This window comes from Elaeis guineensis, chromosome 4, assembly GCF_000442705.2.
Source record: "Elaeis guineensis isolate ETL-2024a chromosome 4, EG11, whole genome shotgun sequence".
NCBI classification, from domain to species: Eukaryota; Viridiplantae; Streptophyta; class Magnoliopsida; order Arecales; family Arecaceae; genus Elaeis; species Elaeis guineensis.
The window spans coordinates 13795112-13819952 of NC_025996.2; the positions used below are offsets into that span (position 1 = coordinate 13795112).

Sequence of the window (24841 nt, forward strand, 5' to 3'; positions counted from 1 at the left end):
AAATGATCGATTGATTTCGAGATGGACCATAATTTTAAAAATAAATTGGAAGTACAGGATTTTTAAAAATTAAAAAATAAAAAAATAATAAAAAATCTTAACTATTCCACCAAAAATACTAGTGCTCAATTAGTACATTGTCAGATTTGTAGACACAAAACGACAACTATTGGAGCAACCACAACAAGTACCGAAAACACCAAATCCATCCTTCAATAAATTTCCAACGTCACCGTCAACCCATATTAGTAGAGTCATTAGCATTCGAGGACTCTTGGGAACTGCATGAGTCCTGCATCCATCCCATAAGGGCAATATCGTCATATGACCCGGTGTTTTTTTGGTGTATGAAAAAACGTCGGGTTTTCAAATCTCTGAGACCGTGACGGCTCGCGGTGGGACTTGGGAGCTCGGCCACGGTGGACGGGTTTTCAAATCTCCCAAGTCCTTCCGTCTCGCCACTTCGCTGGCTTCCTCCTCTCCTTATCGGAACCCAATGTTCACCCCTGACCGCACCCACCATCCACGTGGCGAGAAAAAGACGCCCTCGTTCCATTGCGGCGCCGCGTTCTCTTTCACTCCCGTCCGCCTCGTGATCTATCAGTGGAAAACCTGAGTGGGTTTAACGGCAGGTGCTCCGCCCGTTGGTGCGCTTTCGAGACGCCGGAGATACAGGAGGCGAAGGGAGATGGATTGCGTCGCGAGAAGAACGCGCAGCCGGAGGGCCCTAAGTGGAGGGGCCTGGCTCGCAGTCACGTCCCGCCTCCGCGGACGCGGTGCCGCCGTGCACTCCAGCGGCGATGGCGTGAGCGGCTCCTCCTCCGCCGGCGGAGGGCGGGAGGTGGCTGGGATTTCGGATTCCCCTGCTGGATTGGGATTCCATGAGAGGAGCGACACTTCGGTTGGGACACCGGGCCCGGAAGTGATCGTCCTCGACGACGACGGTGAGGAGGAGGATGGAGGAAGAGGAATTGGTGGGGATTGCAAGAAAGGGTCTTCTTCGAAGGGGAATGGCGGCCGCCGGAGTTCTCGGAAGTCCACTTACGTGGATGAGGCGGTGGAATTGGGAGCTGGGCCACCACCACCGGGGTTCTGGAAAGGAGGGGAGTCCGGGTCGTCCTCCGATCGGAAAGCGGTCATCGCTGTATCGGATCTCAAGGGTGACGATAGCGAGGCCACCGTGGAAGATCGAACGAGGTCGAAATCAGGTTCTAATGATGTAAAATCGGCTTCTTGGAGCGGTTCAGACGCTGCTAGTGGGGGATTGAATGCTTGCGATCATGAAGCAAGAGAAGGGGAAATGCTTGAAGTCAATGTTGCCGATAGAAAGTTGGAAGCTAAAGAAGCCTGTGATGCCGGTGGAGAAAGGGAAATTGATGAAATCGAGGATTGTAATGGGGAAGTTGAAGTTCTAGAAACTAACGATGCTAATGTAGAAGAAAAAGATCAGGAATTTGAGGTTGATGAAGGGGGAACCCATGAAGTTCACGAACCCAATATCAAATCTGGATCTCAAGAATCTCAACAAACTGGCAAACAAGGGGTAAGTCACAATCTTGTCGGCACCAATGGAGAAAGAAAAGATCAGGAATTTGAGATTGCTGACAGGAAAACCCATGAAGTTTGTGAACCCGATGTTGAATTCAGAGCTCAAGAATCTCAACAAACTGGCAAAGAACGGGGGAGTCATAATCTTGCTGATGCCAATGGAGAAAGAAAAGATCAGGATGTCGAGGTTGATGAAGGGAAAACCCATGAAGTTCATGAACCCAATGTCGAATTTGAAGCTCAAGAATGTCAAGAAAGTGGCAGAAAAGATGGAAGTAACATTCTTGCTGACGCTGGAGGGCGGATGGATGTGTTGGACATTAATGGTGCTGATGAAGAAGAGGATGCTGAGATAGGCAGTGACACAAGAAGTGCTCAGGAAGTTAAGTATTTGGTGACAACTTCTTGTGTCGCAAGGAGGACTCGATCGAAAATGGGGAAGCAGAGGAGAGTGTCGTACACTCAATACTTCAACGTGGAATTGTCGGATGATTCGGAGGACGAGGAGGATGACGAAGAGGAGGAGGAGGAAGATGACTCCTGTTATGAAAGTGACAATGCTGAGGCTGAGAACACCAGGATAATGAGCGAAAGTGGCCAGAAGGAGTGTGGGGAGAATGGGCAGAGCTACAAGGTTAAGCCAGATGTAAGAAGTTTCGGTGGTGAGGTCCGTGAGGATCCTGCAAATGGGAGTATAGCAGTTGCTCACCATGCTCGATCTTGTTTTGATTCAGAGCCTCACAAGAAGAAACCGAAGGTTGAGTTTGCAGGTAATCCACTCTGTATAAATGTGGATGAATCAGACTCGGAGGACAAGTTTTGTTTCTCATCTGGTACGGATAACGGGAAGGGCAGTGGCAGAAAGAATCAGATTAAGAGTGGTGGCGGCGGCAACAGGATAGATATGGAATGGAGAGAATGGACAAGGCGAGAGGAACCATGGCTGGTGAAAACCAAGAAGAGAAAGCGTTTGCAGTCATTGAAGAATACCTGCCTCTTTAATCTCCTTGTTGATACCATTTGCAACGAACAAAAGAAGCTTACGGAGAATTTGGTTTCTCCCAAGGAACAATGTTCTCCATCAAACGTGAAACCGTCTTGCAACAAGGATATATTTCCATGCATATTCTCGTTCGCAGATGAAGATGACAAATCTATTGAAAAGTCAGATTTTGAGAAAGTGCTGGATGAATTATGGGCTGATTTGGAATTTGCTCTAGAGTCGAACAATATTGGTACCTACAATAATGATGAGGTATGCTGCTATTACATGAATAACATGATGGAACTATTAGATAATATATAATAGCTATCCATTATATAGCTATACTAATCCTTTTTTGTTTCTAGGCATAGACTTGTTTATATTGCAGCACTTATAAATTTTATACTCCTTATGATTGACATTTTATACTGAGCTGATTTAACCATCCAAGTTCAATTAATTGCTAATATGCATAATAAAGTGGGAGTGGATTCATGACCTATTGGTGGACTTGTGGCATATATACATTAAGCTATTTTTTATTTTGCACTGAGTATCAGTTAGATGTCTCAGATTATTGGCTAGAGATATCCTAACATTTCCTCTCAGGCTCTCACCCAGGCATCCTTCATGTGAATTCATTCTTGTAACTGTTAAATATTTGTTAATGTCTGGTATTTAACTGGTTAGTTTTATAACAATTTTGATCTTTACTATTGACCCCTGATGCTCAGTATCTTTATACATATAAAGATAATATATGTCACGGATAAGTTAGAAATAACATGAGATGGTGATAAATATTCCATTCAATGTATGCCACTGCTAAAGTTCCTGCTAATGTTGTAAGATAATTAATGGATTTTGATGACCTTCTTCCCACTATAAATAGCTAGACCATCGGCAAGCAGACTGAATGTAGACTTTTTCAGAAAAAGAAGAATTTGTAGTAAATTTGAGTGCTGTCCAACCCCTTAGGACCAATTTGAGAGCATCTTTGTAGGTAGCATTAATGGTCTTCTTCAATTTATCTGGAGATCCCCATGTAGATTTCTAATTAAACATATTGTAAAGTCGAGATTTATGAAGCATACTTTTATATCTCCTCCATATATTCTATAATAATATTCTGGGATTGGTATATGGATCAATTTGCCGAGTTGTCAGCTTTCTCTATGCAGTTACGTTTTATTACTAAAACTGATACAGGAACGTTTTGACATCACAATACAATTCTTGATGGACTTAAAACTTGTTATTATGATTATCATTAAAGATTTGGCCATTACTAGCTCACTGTTGATAGCTCAATATTAGTCCATCATCCCATAACTATAAATATAGACCACCCCCCCAACTTGGATCTGAGAAAATTGAAGCGCGCATTCATGACAAGAAGAAAATATCTTGCACATGAACAAGTATGCAACCAGATTGACATTTAGTATAATTTTGTTTTTAGCATGATATAATGTGTGAGTCATTTGACGATAATAGAAGTTTCACTTGTTTGATGCTAAAATATTTTCTCAGTTGTGATTTGCAGCATAAACTGAAATTGTGATCAGTCATCCAGCTTCCAATTGCATGAGATTTTATGTGAATATCGACGTAAAATCATCTATGGATGTATGTGACAAGAGTTCTAAATACCAACATTTTAAGAATCAGCGAAAAACCAATTTAGGAAGGGTTGCTGATAACATTGAAGATATTGTTACAAATAATGGTTTTTTTAGATATTTTGCTGCACATACCTTTTCTTGCTTACACTCTGTCACTCGGTTTACTCTCGTCTTTATGTTATATTTGGGGGGGGGTGGGGGGGTGAATATGAAATCTGGCTGAAAAGTTACCAGCAGAACTGTTCCTAAGGCTGTTATGGATTTTAGAGGTTTTCTGATTCATTCTGTTCTGTAAAAAGTTTCTAAAATTAAAATTAAAATGTTGAACAGTACCAGACACATGCACATGTTGGTGATGAGTTCAACATGCCATGCGAACCACACAATTACCTCGTTTCTAAAATTAAAATTAAAATGTTGAACAGTACCAGACACATGCACATGTTGGTGATGAGTTCAACATGCCATGCGAACCACACAATTACCTCCCTGATGTGTGGACCAGACATGCATCAGATGCTTACCCCACATCAAGAAGAACAAATTTGTAATGCATATGTATATTTTGCCTATACATATGTGTAGGTCTGGCATGCCCTAAAAAAATTATAAAACTGACCTCTTAGAAAGAAAAGTGACTACTCACTCAACTAGCATATGTATCATGAAAATTGATTATGACATAAAATTATAGTTTATTCTGGAATTGGAATGATTTCATAAACATGTTTTAGTAAATATACCAATTTTCGACTCCCTATGTGAACTTGAAAACTGTTTATTCATGGCAAGGGAGATACATGTATTATGTGCATATGGATTTTTCTCACATGTATTGGAAAAGACTAAAAAATGGCGTTCAATTTTGTATAATTTCCACTTCCATTCTGCATTTTGTACTCCAACAACAAGTGATCTGCTTGAATAGACTTTACTTATATGTTGGCTGAAGAAATTTAACTTAGAATCTATCAAGAAAACCAAAATTTTTTTCTTGTTGTTTTCTAACCATTTTCTTTAAGAAAACTTCTGAAAATCTCCGAGGCTTGTGTCAATGTTTTGTGTTGGAGGCATTCAGAAATTACCATAGCCCTGCTATAACCAGGTTAAGTGGTTTTACATGAAAAGTGGAGACATATTTAATTGGCAGGCTTTGATTTAGCTTAAGAACATTAACTGCCAGTCTGTGATTTTCATCAATTTGAAACCTAGAAAATTCTGCTTTTACATCAAACTTAAATGTTGCAAGCTAGGTTACATGGACTTGAGTGTGAGAAAAAACTAAAATACCATGCACTGTGCCTGTGCTGGTCATTGGCTGACAAGGTACATGCTATGTGGTGCCATGCTAGTCCCATGCCCAACCACTCCAGGTCTCATGATGACCAAAACAGGCCCATGCTGGGCCATATCTGTCTGTACACACCTGGCAGTTGGCATGCACCATGATGGGCTGATATCGCTTGGCATGAACTGGTACCAGTTATATAAGTGTACATAACCCAATACCATGCCAGTACTTTATTAGCACAGTAGGTACCATGCAGTGTGGATTGGCCACAATGGGTAGAAAAGTTGGGTTTGGATGCATTCATGTGTAGCATCTATCAAATCTTCAGGAATTTCTTTTTGCATGCTCGTATCCAAATGTCACTGATACCATTTTTAAGTGTTGGGTGCAAGTGCTTTGGGTTGAGCTAAGGCATCGAAGCGTATGGGTTGCAAGGGAGAGCTGAGGCTTTTAAATGGTATACTAGTTTATTTGATTAAACATTATCTTTTTCTGGATACCTCAATATTGCTTAAATTCTCCAAAGATGCAAACAAGGCAATTTGTTCTCAACAACTGCGAAATATAACAGCCCATATGGAGCCATGGAGATAATCAATTGCTTTTGATACACACATTTTTGCCATGACCATGGATTTAAAAACCATTGGAATGGGACGGCATGAAAAGTACCATACTGCTTCGACACAAAATTGGCACAGGTATGGGTTTCAGGATGCTGAAACTGTGTACCATTGTGTACCTGCCAGATCATGCATACAAATGGCATTAAACTGATGGTACTGGTGCATGCCTACAGTTTTTCCTCCTTTTTGGAAGGTATAACCATTGAAGAATACTCAATTGTAATTAGTTTGTTAAGTCTTGAGTGCAACACTGAGTCCCATGAGGTTGCTTGATTTATGTACCAGTGAGATTATTTTGATCAAGTAGTATCATTTTTTAAAAGAGTGCTCAGACTTCTCCATTGTTATGCCTGTTTCTCTGTGTTATATGGTTGACTCCAACATTTCCTTAGTTTAACTGCACATAAGCTGATTACAACATTTTTAACATGAGAATTTTCTTAACTTTTGATATGGATCATGCATGCAACACATAAATGCATATGGTGTAGGTGTCATTCTTTTCAATTTACATTTTTCTGAAGTTGATACAACATGCATTTTTATGTAATATGTTTATAGAATCATCTGCATATTAAGTTTTAGCAATTTGCAGATATCAAACATATGCATGCACACACGTACGTCAGCTCACCACGTGCACAAATACGTGTATATACATATACAAATCATGATGGTGGTGTGAGGGCCAATGTGTGCTTGGGCCATTTAGGTAGTGATGTCCGTCATGCTGGTGAGTGCTTGCATTGGTGATGGTAGCAACCATCCAGTTGGCTGGTGGGCACTTGGGCCAGTGCAGGTGGCAGTGGTAGAGGAGAGGGTGCAGGTGGTGGTGGGTAGATAGCAGAGGAAAGAAGAAATGAGAAGAAGAGAAGAAGAAAGAGTAGAGGAGGACGAAGGGCTTGGGCTTGGTCATGGGTACCCAGTTGTTTGAACTAAGAGTTTATAATTTTTGCTAAGTCTAATAGTGAGTACATAATAGTGGAATAAATTTGAACCGTTTAAAGTCTAATTCAATGGTCAATGAAGTGATACAAGTGGATACTATGTACACTTAAATGAAGGGTAGTCCATTTCTATATCTATCTCTATCTATTTGTATATATGTGTGCATGTCTGTACACATGGATATACTCATTTGATATGCTCCTTGCATTCATGCTTACTTGTTTCCTTTTGAAGCTTCCTAATATGTCCATCATCTATTATAACATCAATCTACATTTAGTTGATTTTTTGTTTTTCACCAATGCTAACAGCTTATGAGCTTAATTCCTGTTCCTGTAATAATTCAATACATCCTCATGGAAAGTGGTATAGTTTTCATCAAGGATTCAGATCCCAGCGGGATGTCTTGTGGGACACCGGAATGGGATCCTATCATATGTATCGGGACAGGACTGTCCTACTAGCATCTCAACATCCTGATTAGGACGTCTTGGGACATCCTCTATCCCAAGTGTTGGGATGGGGCGGGATGGTGGCACATCCCATTCTATGGCAAAATCAGGACAATCCCGTCCCACCTAATTTAAATCCTTGGTTTTCATGTGCATTCTAATCTATGTTACCATGATTATTTGACCACTTCCTGCTAAGTGGAGGCTTATTATGCTTTTGTGATGTTTTGCAGGGTCAAATAGAAGTTGATATACTAGAGGATGAATCCGATCTATTGACATTATGTTCTCAAGGGAAACATCAGTTTATTCTTGATGAGCGGATAGGAACTAGATGCAAGTTCTGCTCCTTTGTGAATATGGAGATCAAATACATAATACCATCTTTGGTAAGTGGTGGCTGATCTGTAAATATTCAGATATTTCCTTTTCTGTGCTGCCAAAAGTTGCACAGCCCATTACTTTCTATTAACTAAGGATACTTTTCTGCATGCAAAGGCAACACACATTTGCGAAGGGTCAGCTAGGATAAACTCTGCTAAGGTGGAAGGCACACTTTTATTTGATGACCTTTGTAGAACGGTTAAAGATGATGGTAAACCAAATTCATGTGGTCTTCCAAAGGGAACTGTATGGGAACTCATTCCGGGGATTAAGGATAAAATGTATGAACATCAGCAGGAAGCATTTGAGTTTATGTGGAAAAATCTTGCTGGAGGAATTGACCTTGATGAGCTGAAGTCCGGTGCTAGATCTGATGTCATTGGTGGGTGTGTGATTTCACATGCCCCAGGGACAGGAAAGACGCGATTATCAATAATCTTTATCCAAACATACATGAAGGTTTTCCCAGAATGCAGACCTGTAATTGTCGCTCCTAGTGGAATGCTCCTCACGTGGGAAGAAGAATTCAGAAAATGGAACGTGGACGTTCCAATTCATAATTTGAATGCTCCAGACTACTCTGGGAGGGAAGATATTGCCTTCCGTCAGTTGGCAGCAAAAGAACATCGAAATATCAGTTTAATGCGTCTAGTGAAATTATATTCATGGGTCAAAGGTAGCAGTATCCTAGGAATAAGCTACGGCTTGTTCAAAAAGCTAACAGCAGACAACTCTTGTGACCCAAAATTGAGTCAGGTCCTGCTTGAGAGGCCAGGTTTGCTTGTTCTTGATGAAGGGCACACACCCAGAAATGAACGCAGTCTCATTTGGAAGGCTCTGGGAAAAATCAAAACAGAAAAACGTATCATCCTTTCTGGAACTCCTTTTCAAAATAATTTTGGGGAGCTTTACAATATTATGTGTCTGGTAAAACCTAAATTTGCTGAAAAGATCTCAATTAGACCATCAAAACAAGGTCAAAGAAAGGCAAAATTCTTCTCGGATATGGATCAAGACTTCTTACCAGAAAAGAATGAAGGAAAAGGGATTTGGGTTTCTCTAACTAATCATGTTACTGATGATAATGCAGAAGAAGTAAGATCAATATTAAAACCATTTGTGCATATTCATAGTGGCAATATCCTCAACACTCTTCCTGGTTTGAGGGAATGTGTAATTGAATTAGATCCACCACCTCACCAAAAAGACATCATTGAGAAAATGGAACACATCGGATCGAATGTTATCTTTGAGAATGAATATAAGACCTCCCTGGCTTCTATTCATCCTTCATTAGTCACTTATTTGAACTTGTCTGAGGAGGAGGAAACTCTTTTAGACAGACCTTTGCTAGAGAAACAGAAGTTGAACCCCTATATAGGGGTGAAACAAGATTTGTAATGGAAGTTGTTCGACTTTGTGAAGCATTAAAAGAGAAGGTTTTGATTTTCAGTCAGTATATTCAGCCACTGTCTATGATAAAGGACCAACTGATCAAGTTATTCAACTGGAGTGAAGGGAAGGAGGTGTTACAGATGGATGGCAAGATCCGCACAAAATATCGTCAATCCTCAATTGATATTTTCAATGATATGGAAAGTGAAGCAAGGGTGCTGCTTGCATCAACAAAGGCTTGCTGTGAAGGGATAAGCCTAACCGGAGCTTCAAGGGTTGTACTTCTGGATGTTGTGTGGAACCCAGCAGTAGGGAGACAAGCCATCAGCCGAGCATATAGAATTGGGCAGAAGAAATTTGTGTACACTTACAACCTGATGACAAGTGGAACAGGGGAAAGAGACAAATATGACAGACAAGCTAAAAAGGATCATCTTTCTAAATTAGTGTTTTCCACTGAAATTGATTTTACTAATGTCAGAAAGAGTTCATCACAGGCCAAAGAGCAACACTCATCTAAATTGATTTCCGAAGATAAAATTTTAGAAGAGATGACCGCACATGACAAAGTAAAGGGCATGTTTCTGAAGATTTACTATCCACCAAAGGGTATATGTGCTTAACAGTGTTGGCCCCTAATTGATGCAGTGGCCACCATTGATTGAATTTTCTTTGATGGTATTCAATCTTCTAACTGTTAATTTTATCTCTTTTTTTCTTCCTTTTTTTGCTATAATTCATTTTAAATTGAAAAAAATCTCCATTCAATAGCATTTATTAGCATGCAATCATCTGGCTGTATATTTTGTGCTATTGTCCCACCAATCATTTCTTAAGTAGTCGCCATTTCTGTAGAGTTTCTACAATTTTTTTCTTTTATACAATATAAATCAGTCATTTAGTTTTCTGAAAACTGGCTGTGAACACCAGATATCTTCATGGCATCAATCCTAGTTTGTCCTTTTCTCCTTGAGTTTTATTTATTTTTTTAAATTATGCCACATTTAGATTGCAGGAGACATCTTTTCTTGTGCATACCATCAATAAATGCACTCTCACTTTCCTGACGATGATTTTTTAATCAATTTATGAGTGTTACCAGAGAATAGTTAGTCGAGTTACAAGGTTGAATGAGAATCCAATGCATTTATTAAGGATATCTTATACAACCATGAAGTTGATGCAGTCATGATATGCATGATGGACTTAATGCAATGAAATGCTAATGGCTGTTGATGGAAGTTGTTTGATTGTCTGACATGGTTTTGTTGCATAATAGGATTAAATGATCAATTATGGCTAGGATTAATTATCATTTATGCTCCTTTTCACATCTGACCTGTCTAGACTAATGTAATGAGGACAATTTAATGATTTACTTCTAAGGAAGAAACTCTTTATATCCAATTGAAACCTTCCTTGAGTTGATAATTTAGGTTGCTTTGTGCACCAAAAAGATGAATGCGCTGAGTTTCTATTCTTCGATGGTATTATTATAGGCCACTGACTCCTTCAAATGAAAGATCATGAAGAGCTATCTCTTAGCTAAATTTCTAGCTTCTAGTTAACCTTTGCATGTCTCCAGATAGCTTTATTGGACAAGTACAACTCATGCAGGGGTATGTATGGAATTGAAACAACCTAAATAAGATGGTGTAGATCCTTTTTTTAGTTAGTTTCCAAAGTTTCTCGTTGACTTATTTCCAAGTTTGAATCTGATGTCTCATCGTTGGAGTATGCTGTGAATGATGCTCCCAGAGTGGAAGAGTCACATGGTTGCATTTTCGCAAAAATTATGCTTGAAAATGGAGTGCCTATTATAGAGATGAGAAGGGTGATAAATGAAGATGGAGGAGTCCGGGAATCTAGTAGAATTTGGGTTTGCAGCAGAGATCCCTTGTAGTAATCTAGAGTTCATAAGAATAGGAAAAAGGGATTCTATTTTCTATAAGATCATGCAAGCTCCAATCTATGGCTGGAGGATTTTTGGCCTCTGCATCCAATGAAATTAAAGTTGAACGCATTTCTTTAGAAATGGAGAAGTTCTGTAGCAGGTAATATATTCATGTTCAGGTCCTTTAGGGTACTGCATCCATAAAAATGTTTTCTTTTCTTCATTTCTTATATTGTATCAGTTTATATACCCATGAGTTCATATTCCTTGAAGTGCACTGCAATTGGAGAAAATGTATATATTTGAACAGCTTAATTATCAGTGGTATCAGCAGTGAGAGTAATATCAAGATTATCTGTGACTGGTGATACATGAAAAGGCTTTTTGACAGTTCCTTTGATCAATAAAGAGTACAGTCAAGAGTCTAAGTAACTTTTATGGATCAGTTTTGATCATGCAATGAGATTTGTTGTTCTGTTATCATGTTGAATCTGGTGACCTACAGCTTCTGGAACAGCAGAAGTTACTCAGAGTTGAACCGACATTGGTTTGGTTTGAAAATTCATTGCCTAACAGAGTTTTGGTGTGGTTTGGAGCATTTGGACTATTCTTAGCAGGTAAAAACATGCATCAACCACCTTCTATATTAAATTATATAATCTGATGGTTACATGTTATATATCCTGTGGTGGTTGCCCCTTTTGAAGGATCCATTGTACTTGAAACAACCAATTGAGAGAAACAAATCATCTGCCAAAATGAGTGTCTCTGCTGTGTACTCCTTTTATTATTGCATCTGATGTTAGTAATTTGCAGTTTCTAGCAACCTCTTGATTTCCAAGTGCATGTTTTCATGGTCAGACATTGGGGCATCAGGACACACATTTTGGAACGACTAGGCACATCCGAAACACACAGTGGAAAAAACTTTTAAGTAGTTATTGATTGAAATGCAGGGATGAGTTTTAGAACCAGTCATCTGGGCTTTTTGGTTACCACCAACTTGGTTTCGATTCAATGAGTTAGCAAGTCTGCAAGGTTTATGAAAATCAACCTTTTAACTTTATAGACTTTAGCTACTTCTGCATTCCTCTTTTAATCCTTCCAAGTAAAGGTTTAGCAGGCTGAGAAATACTAGAGGTTTGCATGTGAGTAGCCTGAGGAACACTTGTGTCAGAGGCAAAAATATATAGTCGGGGAGCCCCAGGGGCATGTGACCCACCTAAAGATTCATGTTTTGCTTTCCTCGTTCTTTTCTTGAGTTGAATCCCCTTTAACCGGGGATGACATGATAGGACATGTTGCTGATGATCTGCTTGGCCGTATGATCGTTTTCCCCTAATTTGACTCTAACCTTGAACTTGTTATCAACTGTTTTGGCTGATGCTTTCAAATATTGCTTACCATCTTCTGTTGCTCCCCTCAAACAAGAACATGGGGCTTTACAATTGTGAAAGTTTGTGTTTTCTTTTTTCTTTCTTTCTTTCTTTTCTTTTTTTTTTTATTTTATTTTTTTTATTTTCTTGGAGATGAAGAGATAAAAAGCAAGTCATCTTGTAAATTATGTTAGGGCATGAGAGCAGCTATATTTTTCAGGAGCAGCTATATTTTTCAGGAGACAGGACCGTTCAATCATGGGTAACAGGGGTTCCTTCACCGATCATGCGATGAATGGCAGCACAAGGGACCATCCATCAGATAATTGTTTTTTCAATAGATCCATAAATAAATGAGATAAAATTGTTGGTACATGAAACCTTGCAAATTTAAAACATGATACAAACTGTAGGCTGGTTCAGTACAGTATCGGACGCTCCAAAATATATAATCCTGTTTTGTAACAGGCCTTCTCAGCAAGGTAGAGGTTAACAAACTTGAGCCTTGCAGGCAGAAGCTTCAGATAGCTGAGCGCATTTTAGGAAAAATCGGAAAGCATGATTTCCCAAAATGTGATACTGCATCCATGTCTCATCATTCCTTTTCTTTTCCTGAAGCCTTCTCAATTGATCTTTGTTGCATGGTGTAGTAAAAGCTAGAGGTTGTCACAATCAGGAAGACTTCCGAAATCCCTCCTAGAAAAGTTTGTGTAGATAGTAACTAAATCACGCAGGTCATATCTATAAATAAGTTACAGAAGAAGTCGATATTTTAAGAATTTCAAAAACTAAGTCCATTACCGGTATGAGCATTTGGCCCCCACGACAGTAGTACCCCGTTCCTACAACTAGCTCTACCCGATCGCTAAGGATTTGTTTGGTTGACGGAAAGTGGAGAGGAGAAGAAGTACTTCCTGGAAAATGAAAAAAGAGCCTCTTGTTTGGTTGAAGTTTTAAGAGGAGAGAGAGTGAAAAAAGTATTTTTCATGGAAAGTCACTTCCCATATTTCATGAGAAGTGGAAATCCATAGAGGGGGTGAATTTTGGCACTTCTCGTGGCATAGAAAGTGGTAATTTTTTTTTCTTTCTTAAAATATCCTTTTAAGATCCATAGCTAAAATTTAGTAAAATATCAATGGATGGTTCGGATGAAATACTGAATAATAATATAATATTATATTAATATTATCTTAATATTTATATACATATAATATTAATATTTATTATATTTTAATATTTATATTAATATAATATTTTTATTAGTATTTATATTAATATAATATAATATTTATATCTATATTAATAAATTTATTATATTAAAATATTCATATTATATTAATATGGTATTAATATATTACTATTATATTAACACAATAAATTATTATGGTCTAATGTTATATTATAATATATTAGTGTTATATTTATATTAATATAAATATAATATTAAATTTATATAAAGTTTATGAGTAAAAATGTATGGTTTTATATCTACTAAGGGTATAATAGGTATTTTATATAATTTTTATAGAAAAAAGTGCTCATCTAAACATAAGCTACTGTATAATGAATCATCTTTCCATGGTCAATCAAACATATCAAAATCTTATTCTCAGGAAGTAACTTCCTAGAAAGTTATTTTTTCGGAAGAAAAATTCTTCTCGCAAACCAAACAAATCCTAAAAGAAAAAGAAACTGCAGATCAAAGAGAGAATGACTTCGTATAAACATCAAACAATTCACAAGCAGTTAATTGTGGCTACTGTAAGGAAAAAAAAATATGAAAAATATAATTTACAATAAATGGTTGATTAATAAAAATGAGCAAGGATAATAGGCAAAGACCCCAAATGGCTGATTTGTCAGAAGTGGACAAGATGGTAAGGCATAGTTTGAAAAATTATTAATCAAGATGTAAGTCATAGTCTGGGAAATTATTTATTCTAATGCCTCTCTGGTGAGCTTTAACCATCTTATTATGTATTCTTGAGAGGAAAAAATGACATAATCCTATCACAAAGAACAAAGATAGATGCATCCATGTGGAATTCTAGCTGATTTAATTATGCGCCTGGTTGGTTTTCTCTTTATCGAATTCTAACCCAAGATAGTTAGACCACTAATATTATGATATTATTTTATTACTTGAAGAGTGTTTATTTAAAAATATTATTTAATAATAATATTTAATAATATTATTATGATATTCCCTTCCTCGCCCTTTGTCTTCGGATAGAACTATAATAATTATATCCCATTGTTTGACCTGACATTGGAGTAGTATAGTATAGTATAATTTTATAATAATATAGTATTACTTTATAATAGTGTAGTGTTGTTTTATAACTGCAAGGGCAATTGGGTTATTTCATCCCTATTTGGATAGTTATTTTTAAGTTATGTTTCAAATGGATAGCTATTTTTATTTGAAACTCAAGTGGATAGCTACTTTTAAGTTTAAACTCAAGTGGATAGTTTTTTTTCTAATTTATCCTTTATTTACTAACCGTCGAATGAGTTTGTTGTCATTGTATAAAATATAAAAAATAAAAAAATAGTAAGAAAATTTTTGCGTACAATTATTATGACAAGATTCAAATATTGTTTTCATAATGACCACAAGATTATTTTATAAAAATATATATAAAATATTGAAAATAAAATTTGATTATAAATTTTTTATAGTTCATCAATCATATTAAAGAATTTAATATTTTCATGTGGTAATCATGAGTCATTTGGACACTATATCTGACAAGTTACATGCTATCTTTGATCAATCAGAGAAATGGCAATAGTTGAGAAGCAAACAACTTATTGAAAATTTATCATAACAAATTTGAAAAGAATAAATAAAAGGAACAACTAAATTTTGAGGAATGACTAAAATATATAGTTATCTACTAACTTAAATTAATTATAAGGAGTGTCTAAAATACGCTAGTTTATATAATTGATAAAGTCTTTAACAATTATATCAAAAGGCTTGAAATTGAATCTCATTTTCATTAGGATATGGACTTTGATGGTATAGTGTGCCTCAAGTTGAGTTGAGAGCCACGTGGGAGGGTCTTCTTTATACTATTTTTGTTTTATAGATTAGCAATCTAATCTTGAGAAGATTAATACTTGATCAAAATATCCTCATATTCATCTTCACTTGCTAATAGACATTTAGAAATTCATTGTCAGCTATACCTCTTGTTTGCTTAAACATACCTATAGGAAGAACAATAACACAGCTGATTGGATGGCATCTTATGTGGCAAAGAATAGTGGCAGTATAATATGGTAGTTCTTGTTAGAGCTATCCTCAAAGGATTATATCTGATGCTATCAGGTGCATCTATTTTGGAGTAGTGTAATGAAGCGGGGTTCAAAAAAAAAAAAAAAAGAAAAGAAAAGAAAAAAGAGGAGAAGAAATGAAGGGTTGCGTGTGGTTGCTGAATGATCATCCAAAGCTCAGAAAAAAGGGGTGGACTGGAAACTTTGATCCGGAGCCCATATATTCTAGTTTGGCACCATGGGGGCCCAAAGCCCATCTTTTGATTGAATAAGTAATGATGATTTCGAAGAGAGAGAGAGAGGGGTCTCTCATTCAATAACGTCTAGGATTTCAGCTCCTCCTTCCGGCTCCCGACGAGATGGTACGCCTCTCCATTCTCCCAACTTTCTTTTCTCTACCGTTGTTTTCATTCTAGATTAATTCACTGCTTCATGCTTCGAGGGAATTTTAATGAACTTTTTGCCTTTTAACGTCTAGGGTTCCGATGATCTTTTTTGGTGTTTGGGGTCTAAGTATCAATACCGTACTCTGAACACACACACACACAACACTGGGATGCGGAAGGTGATGAAAATTTAGTGATGGAACCACTACTCAGTTTCGAGATCTCCAGGACATAACACGTTAGGCAGTAAAAAGAGATATAAAAGCTTTAATTTTGAATTCTTGTGCTTATAGTAAAGATGGATCTTTCAATTGTTGGTGTAACGACCTCTAAAATAACGGTCCATTCGTATAGAAAACATACTTATCAAATAGACTAGGCGATGGACCCTCCTATAGTCAGCCTAGGCGATAGTCTAGGTAATTAGTGGACCGCTCATGAGAAAAAAATTGTGCAAAATTCAGAAAACAAGTTATACATTCATATATTTCAAATATTGATCAAAACATGCATTAGTGCTAATAAACTATCCATATTGTAAGACCCAACGATACATCAGTAATAATTAATGCATGAATTCTACATTAAACAAAATACTTTTAATATTTTTTGTAATTTTATTATTTGTTCTAAGCTTACAGATTGAAGCATATTGGTCATGTAAGCACAAAAAATAATTATTAACATGAGTGTATTACTAATACATCAATAGCAATAATACAAAATATATGACAATGATATTAGCATGTTAAAACTAGGATAATAGAAGTAATTGTTATATAATTACTCTTTTCTTTTCTATCTTTTACAACAGCAGTTATTAAGTTTTCCTCTAGTACCAGTTATTGCTATTCAGAAAAATTTCAGAATATGAAATAGAGTAGAATTTTCAAAATATAATAGGATAATTACAAAGAGCATGAGATTGAAGCTTTTCAAAGATATAGCAAAACTTATTTTGAGAAAAAGAAAACAAAGCAACAATAATTACTACTGTCAAAGCAGTGGATCATCATATGAGAGATTATAAGCTTGAATCTCTCCAAACCCATGAGAGTACCATTATTCACAGCCATGGTTGCATGTCAGAACATTCTAAGCACTAATAGCCAAGATTAGAAAAAGAACAAGAAAAAAATGATAGCCATTGCTGTATTTTGCAAGTTTGGACTAACCCTATTCCTTAGGGTCTAAGGACATCAAAGAGAAGAAGAACAAAAGGTAAAAAGACAAAAAAAGAAAGGAAATGGAGTGGAAAAGAGGGTGAAAAAGGGAGAGATAGATGGAGATGAGGGGAAGAACTCACCTTGGTATCTCAATTATGACATTCATCCCAACCTTTTTAAGCCTTAAGAATCACTGGCGGCAATCTTCAAGCTTATGAGAGCAAGAGGCAGGAAAATAGATCAAGACTTGAGAGGTGAGGAGAGCCTCTTTGATGCCCTAGGTCGCTTTCAAGCGGAGAGGGCGAGAATGACAGATCATCATTTTCTCTATCTTTTTTCTTTCTTTTTTTTCTTTTTTGATCAATCTGACTGCGCCTTAGATCAGGTCACTGGTCATTGTAACAAGATGGCCAATGCATGCAGCAGGCGACTAGACGGGCTTCACTTAGGTGCTGCATTGCCCGTTTGGCACCCAAGTGCCCACCTAGGCTTCTAGGTGACCACCTATGACAACTGTGATAGAAAATTTGACAAACTATTTAATGGTGATATTTTCATCTTTGTTGCAAGACATGATGCATTGGGCTTGGCTCGCCTCGATCTCTCACTTCGACCTCCCTTGTTTCTTCATCCCTACTCAGCCAGTCCCCCGGCGCTTTGGGCAAAGGTAAGCCCTTTCCCCGTCCTTTGTCTTCGGATAGAACTATAATAATTATATCCCATTGTTTGACCTGACATTGGAGTAGTATAGTATAGTATAATTTTATAATAGTATAGTATTACTTTATAATAGTATAGTATTGTTTTATAACTGCAAGGGCAATTGGGTTTTTCATCCCTATTTGGATAGTTACTTTTAAGTTATGTTTCAAATGGATAGCTATTTTTATTTGAAACTCAAGTGGATAGCTACTTTTAAGTTTAAACTCAAGTGGATAGTTTTTTTTCTAATTTATCCTTTATTTACTAACCGTCGAATGAGTTTGTTGTCATTGTATAAAATATAAAAAATAAAAAAATAGTAAGAAAATTTTTGCGTACAATTATTATGACAAGATTCAAATATTATTTTCATAATGACCACAAGATTATTTTATGAAAATATATATAAAATATTGAAAATAAAATTTGATTATAAATTTTTTATAGTTCATCAATCATATTAAAGAATTTAATATTTTCATGTGGTAATCATGAGTCATTTGGACACCATATCTGACAAGTTACATGCTATCTTTGATCAATCAGAGAAATGGCAATAGTTGAGAAGCAAACAACTTATTGAAAATTTATCATAACAAATTTGAAAAGAATAAATAAAAAGAACAACTAAATTTTGAGAAATGACTAAAATATATAGTTATCTACTAACTTAAATTAATTATAAGGAGTGTCTAAAATACGCTAGTTTATATAATTGATAAAGTCTTTAACAATTATATCAAAAGGCTTGAAATTGAATCTCATTTTCATTAGGATATGGACTTTGATGGTATAGTGTGCCTCAAGTTGAGTTGAGAGCCACGTGGGAGGGTCTTCTTTATACTATTTTTGTTTTATAGATTAGCAATCTAATCTTGAGAAGATTAATACTTGATCAAAATATCCTCATATTCATCTTCACTTGCTAAAAGACATTTAGAAATTCATTGTCAGCTATACCTCTTGTTTGCTTAAACATACCTATAGGAAGGACAATAACACAGCTGATTGGATGGCATCTTATGTGGCAAAGAATAGTGGCAGTATAATATGGTAGTTCTTGTTAGAGCTATCCTCAAAGGATTATATCTGATGCTATCAGGTGCATCTATTTTGGAGTAGTGTAATGAAGCGGGGTTCAAAAAATAAAAAAAAGAAAAAAAGAAAAGAAAAGAAAAGGGAGGAGAAGAAATGAAGGGTTGCGTGTGGTTGCTGAATGATCCTCCAAAGCTCAGAAAAAAGGGGTGGACTGGAAACTTTGATCCGGAGCCCATATATTCTAGTTTGGTGCCATGGGGGCCCAAAGCCCATCTTTTGATTGAATAAGTAAAGATGATTTCGAAGAGAGAGAGAGAGGGGTCTCTCGTTCGATAACGTCTAGGGTTTCAGCTCCTCCTTCCGGCTCCCGACGAGATGGTACGCATCTCCATTCTCCCAACTTTCTTTTCTCTTCCGTTGTTTCCATTCTAGATTAATTCACTGCTTCATGCTTCGAGGGAATTCTAATGAACTTTTTGCCTTTTAACGTCTAGGGTTCCGATGATCTTTTTTGGTATTTGGGGTCTAAGTATCAATACCGTACTCTGAACACACACACACACACACAACACTGGGATGCGGAAGGCGATGAAAATTTAGTGATGGAACCACTACTCAGTTTCGAAATCTCCGGGACATAACACGTTAGGCAGTAAAAAGAGATATAAAAGCTATAATTTTGAATTCTTGTGCTTATAGTAAAGATGGATCTTTCAACTGTTGGTGTAACGACCTCTAAAATAACGGTCCATTCGTATAGAAAACATACTTATCAAATAGACTAGGCGATGGACCCTCCTATAGTCAGCCTAGGCGATAGTCTAGGTAATTAGTGGACCGCTCACGAGAAAAAAATTGTGCAAAATTCAGAAAACAAGTTATACATTCATATATTTTAAATATTGATCAAAACATGCATTAGTGCTAATAAACTATCCATATTGCAAGACCCAACGATACATCAGTAATAATTAATGCATGAATTCTATATTAAACAAAATACTTTTAATATTTTTTGCAATTTTATTATTTGTTCTAAGCTTACAGATTGAAGCATATTGGTCATGTAAGCACAAAAAATAATTATTAACATGAGTGTATTACTAATACATCAATAGCAATAATACAAAATATATGACAATGATATTAGCATGTTAAAACTAGGATAATAGAAGTAATTGTTATATAATTACTCTTTCCTTTTCTATCTTTTACAACAGCAGTTATTAAGTTTTCCTCTAGTACCAGTTATTGCTATTCAGAAAAATTTTAGAATATGAAATAGAGTAGAATTTTCAAAATATAATATGATAATTACAAAGAGCATGAGATTGAAGCTTTTCAAAGATATAGCAAAACTTATTTTGAGAAAAAGAAAACAAAGCAACAATAATTACTACTGTCAAAGCAGTGGATCATCATATGAGAGATTATAAGCTTGAATCTCTCCAAACCCATGAGAGTACCATTATTCACGGCCATGGTTGCATGTCAGAACATTCTAAGCACTAATAGCCAAGATTAGAAAAAGAACAAGAAAAAAATGATAGCCATTGCTGTATTTTGCAAGTTTGGACTAACCCTATTCCTTAGGGTCTAAGGACATCAAAGAGAAGAAGAATAAAAGGTAAAAAGACAAAAAAGGAAAGGAAATGGAGTGGAAAAGATGGTGAAATAGGGAGAGATAGATGGAGATGAGGGGAAGAACTCACCTTGGTATCTCAATTATGACATTCATCCCAACTTTTTTAAGCCTTAAGAACCACTGGCGGCAATCTTCAAGCTTATGAGAGCAAGAGGCAGGAAAATAGATCAAGACTTGAGAGGTGAGGAGAGCCTCTTTGATGCCCTAGGTCGCATTCAAGCGGAGAGGGCGAGAATGACAGATCATCCTTTTCTCTATCTTTTTTCTTTCTTTCTTTTTTTGATCAATCTGACTGCGCCTTAAATTAGGTCACTGGTCATTATAACAAGATAGCCCATGCATGCAGCAGGCGACTAGACGGGCTTCACTTAGGTGCCGCATTGCCCGTTTGGCACCCAAGTGCCCACCTAGGCTTCTAGGTGACCACCTATGACAACTGTGATAGAAAATTTGACAAACTATTTAATGGTGATATTTTCATCTTTGTTGCAAGACATGATGCATTGGGCTTGGCTCACCTCGATCTCTCACTTCGACCTCCCTTGTTTCTTCATCCCTACTCAGCCAGTCCCCCGGCGCTCTAGGCAAAGGTAAGCCCTTTCCCCGCCCTTTGTCTTCGGATAGAACTATAATAATTATATCCATTGTTTGACCTGACATTGGATTTGGAGCAAAATGCCCGAATGAGATAGGGATCATCTAGAATTAATCTAAGCCCTAGTTTTCTTTCTAATCTGACCCATGATCTTTCCTCTTTGTTTGATTAAGTTTTCATGCAGTAACGTCTTGTATTCATCCTCCTTTTGAGTTTTTAGTTTGAGATTCCGAAAAATATTACGATCTTACTCATGAGACTTGGCTGAAATCCCATGGGCCGATCATTTTTGAATTCTTTGCTTCTTGATTTTTGAGACTTTATGTCACATATCTCGTTTGCTTCGTGTACAGCAATGGCAAAAGGAGTGATATGGGCGACTGCTGAGGATTTGGCAAGGAATCGAGGGAAAGTGCTGTCTTTGTACCGTCAAATTCTGAGAAGCCTCAACTCCCCAGATCTCCCGCTCACCCCTGCTGCCCGCCTTTCCAAGAAAGCAGAGGTTCGCACCATCTTCTTGTTTGGATCCGAGGATCGATCCCTCCACAACATTGCGGATCTCATCGATGCTGCGGAGTACTCGCTCTCCGTTCTTAAGAAAGGACGCCTTCCATAAAGGTATACATCTTTTATATTTTTTGTTTATACGGCTCATTTACTTGGTCAATTTATCAAAGAGTAAAAGTGGATTAACTTATTTATTAGTGAACTCCCCAAGAAAAGAAAAAAAGAAACCTTAGTGGGGCAACTTATACTTAGGTCCATAGATAGCAAGAAAGTAGAAGGTGTTATAATCCACATGCTCATAATGGAGGAGATTTGCTTCGAGGAGCTTTTGTGATAGAAGATCAATTCTATTGTTGTAAGAACTGATGCCGGTGGTGCCAACAACATTCCCCATGTCGATAGAAGAGAGGGAATATATTTTAGAAATTGAGTTAGTCTTAAGACTGGCTCAGGTTGGGCTCCATTAGTCTTAGACTGAAGGATGCTCTTTTTGATCCAATGATTTTTGAAACTTTTAATTTTCTGATCTGTGATCACGCAATACACTCTTAGAAATTTTACCAAATGAAGTTCATCTATAAGATTATGCTACTGGTTTGTTGAGTTTAGAAATGCCAGATATACACAGAAGTATATGAAGTTGATAAAAGAGATTTCTCATCTTACCAAGTTGACATGATGGGGCTGGTCATTTTGATGCTCACTGGACAATTCAGGTGCCCAACAATTGAGAGATGCTTCTTGAAGTGTTGTGCATCCTAGATCCTGTTTGGTTGTGAATCAAGATACCTGGATTAAATGATTAGCAGTGTTTGATAAAAAATTATGGATTTCAAACCTTGGACATGTCCAGGTAGGATGACTAGACAGATCTGTGATGACCGGAAGTTGGCTGTATATTGACATCATTGTCCTATTATTTACCTTGTTCTCATACTCCCCTTAAAGATTATAACATCTTGTTCCTCTTTCTATTCCTTAAAATGGCAAAGGGAGGTGAATTCCATGATGCAATTGATGGCACTTTAATATTATGAAATGTGTGAGGGTGCAAAAGCATATCTATGAGTGAGAAAGGAAGTAGCTGTCATAACAAAAAAAGAAAAGGAAGTAGAAGTTTTTCTACAAAAATGCAAAATAGTATCATAAAGTGCAGAAACTATTTGCTGGTTGTATGTAGTACATTTAACATGCTTTAAGAAAATGATGAAAGGATAGATGAGCACAAATTATTTGAATTAAAGAAGGCCAAGCATGCTGTTAAAAGGAAAGCTGTTGGGATTTGGGGATGCAAGGATTGTGGCAAAGTAAAAGCCGGTGGTGCCTACACACTGAAGTAGGATATTGTTCTTTTGGCCAGCGATATGCATTCTACTTAAATATTTGTTGTTTCTGTTGCAAAGAAATCAAAATTTCCTGCTTTTCGGCACTGCAAGTGCTGTGACTGTTTGGAGCACAATCAGGAGGCTGCGGGAGCAAACAGAGAGTTGAAGCAACCATAAAGCTATTTGGGACGGAATATTATTCAGTAATTTCAGTTTAAGATAAACATTGAAGCAGATAGAAAAGAGGTTTTGCTTCACCGCTTTTAGGAGGTTGATGTTTAGCTTAATTTTTGGAAAGTTACAAATTCTTCTCATTGAAATTCCTTATGTTGGTCAATTTATTAATTTAGGAACACTTAAATTCTTGGGCCGATCAATGTAGAAATAGTGCAGTGCTTCAGGCTACTATGTTTCAGAATACTACTAGATTAACAGAGGATTTTGAAGTTGTCGAATTTTCCTCCATTTATCTATGCATCTTGAAGAAAATACTAAAATTAGTTTTTCCCTGTATTTTCTGACTAGAGATTACCCATATGTTGGTTTGGTGTAATTTTATGCAACCACAGCTTGATATGCACTATAACGTTAATACGCTGCAATAACAGGTGCCTTGCTGGTTGAGCATGATATCCTCACCACAAAACACATGCCTTCCTCTAAGCTTCTCTTTCCAAGGTCATTGAACTATGAAACAGTCCACGTCTGAGAGCTTGCAAATGCCCTGAAAGTAGAAGTGGCATGTCTGGAATACAGGATTAGGCCATCAAAGGTGTTTCCTGATGCCTGCTATGATAAGCTTTGAATGCGTTGGTGAGTTTATTGTGCTGTGTTGGTATTGTGCTGGTATCCTTGACATGATCATTCTATTGATAGTTGCACTTTCCTAAGAAAGCACAGTTTTCCCTGTGGCTATGGACATGCCCTGTTCTTCATCCCATCTACCTGTGGTGCTGCGGCTGGTGGCACGCAGGACATGGATGCAATTGAGGGGGAAAAAAAAAACCATCTCAAAAGGCTTCTTGGATGTGTTTTACTACTGCCGTTTGGACCATGCTGGCTCATCTGCAAAGTACCCGACCGTATTCCTTAGTCTCTTGATGCATTCAGTTTTTTTTTTTTAAAAAAATCGCTGGGTGTCTTAGGTTGTTTGATTTGCGATTAAAATTTAAATCAAAATTAAAATGGATTGGAATGAAAATTAGAATGATTATATTTTTTAAAATATTTGGTTAGTGGCCGAAATTGAAATGGAGATCTGAATTGAATTTGAGGGAATAGTGGAGTTTGGGTTTTACGAGGGTTGTTTATTTTTAATTTATTTTAAAATTATAATAATTTTTTTTTTCAATCAAATGTTTGAAATAGAGTCATCTATTACCAATTCAGACTCCAACTCCTGCAACTAAACATTCCTTTAGTACTCAACCACCTATCAATAATTCCCACAGGCCACACCTAACTCCTTTTGCCACGAGGGCACAATTTTGCCCTGCACAAAATGCTCTCTTGGAATCATTATTTTAAGGACACTCGCGGATCGTACGAACTCGTGGCAAGTGTGGACGCCACTTTACCCTGCACAAAATGCTCTATTGATATCATTATTTTAAGAGGAGAGAGAGAGAGAGAGAGAGAGCGCCCTACGTACAATCCAGATGTTGGGTGCGT

General features: G+C 37.0%; 2 protein-coding genes across 3 annotated transcripts; both read left to right on the forward strand.

Moving 5' to 3' along the window:
* The first annotated feature begins 395 nt into the window (after nt 1-395).
* Nucleotides 396-9973, forward strand: LOC140857144 (SNF2 domain-containing protein CLASSY 4-like). Its single transcript, XM_073255602.1, is given in 4 exon segments — nt 396-2803; nt 7709-7864; nt 7974-9243; nt 9246-9973. Coding segments are annotated over 4 exon segments (4173 nt in total). The 5' UTR covers nt 396-688; the 3' UTR covers nt 9878-9973.
* Nucleotides 9974-19418: 9445 nt separating this feature from the next.
* LOC140856882 (uncharacterized) lies at nt 19419-23818 on the forward strand. 2 transcript variants are annotated; one of them, XM_073255087.1, is made up of 3 exons: nt 21079-21333; nt 21692-21956; nt 23779-23818. In XM_073255087.1, exon 2 carries the CDS (start codon nt 21694-21696, stop codon nt 21952-21954), a length of 261 nt encoding a protein of 86 aa, XP_073111188.1. In that variant the 5' UTR covers nt 21079-21333; nt 21692-21693; the 3' UTR covers nt 21955-21956; nt 23779-23818. The 2 variants fall into 2 exon arrangements, with proteins under 2 accessions (XP_073111189.1, XP_073111188.1); XM_073255088.1 differs by lacking the exons at nt 21079-21333; nt 23779-23818 and adding an exon at nt 19419-19476 and having other exon boundaries at nt 21692-22224.
* The last annotated feature ends 1023 nt before the right edge of the window (nt 23819-24841 follow it).

Bases quoted from the DNA above. Each gene is read 5' to 3' on its own strand.
- LOC140856882 (XM_073255088.1), top strand. From the start codon at position 21,694: ATGGCAAAAGGAGTGATATGGGCGACTGCTGAGGATTTGGCAAGGAAT.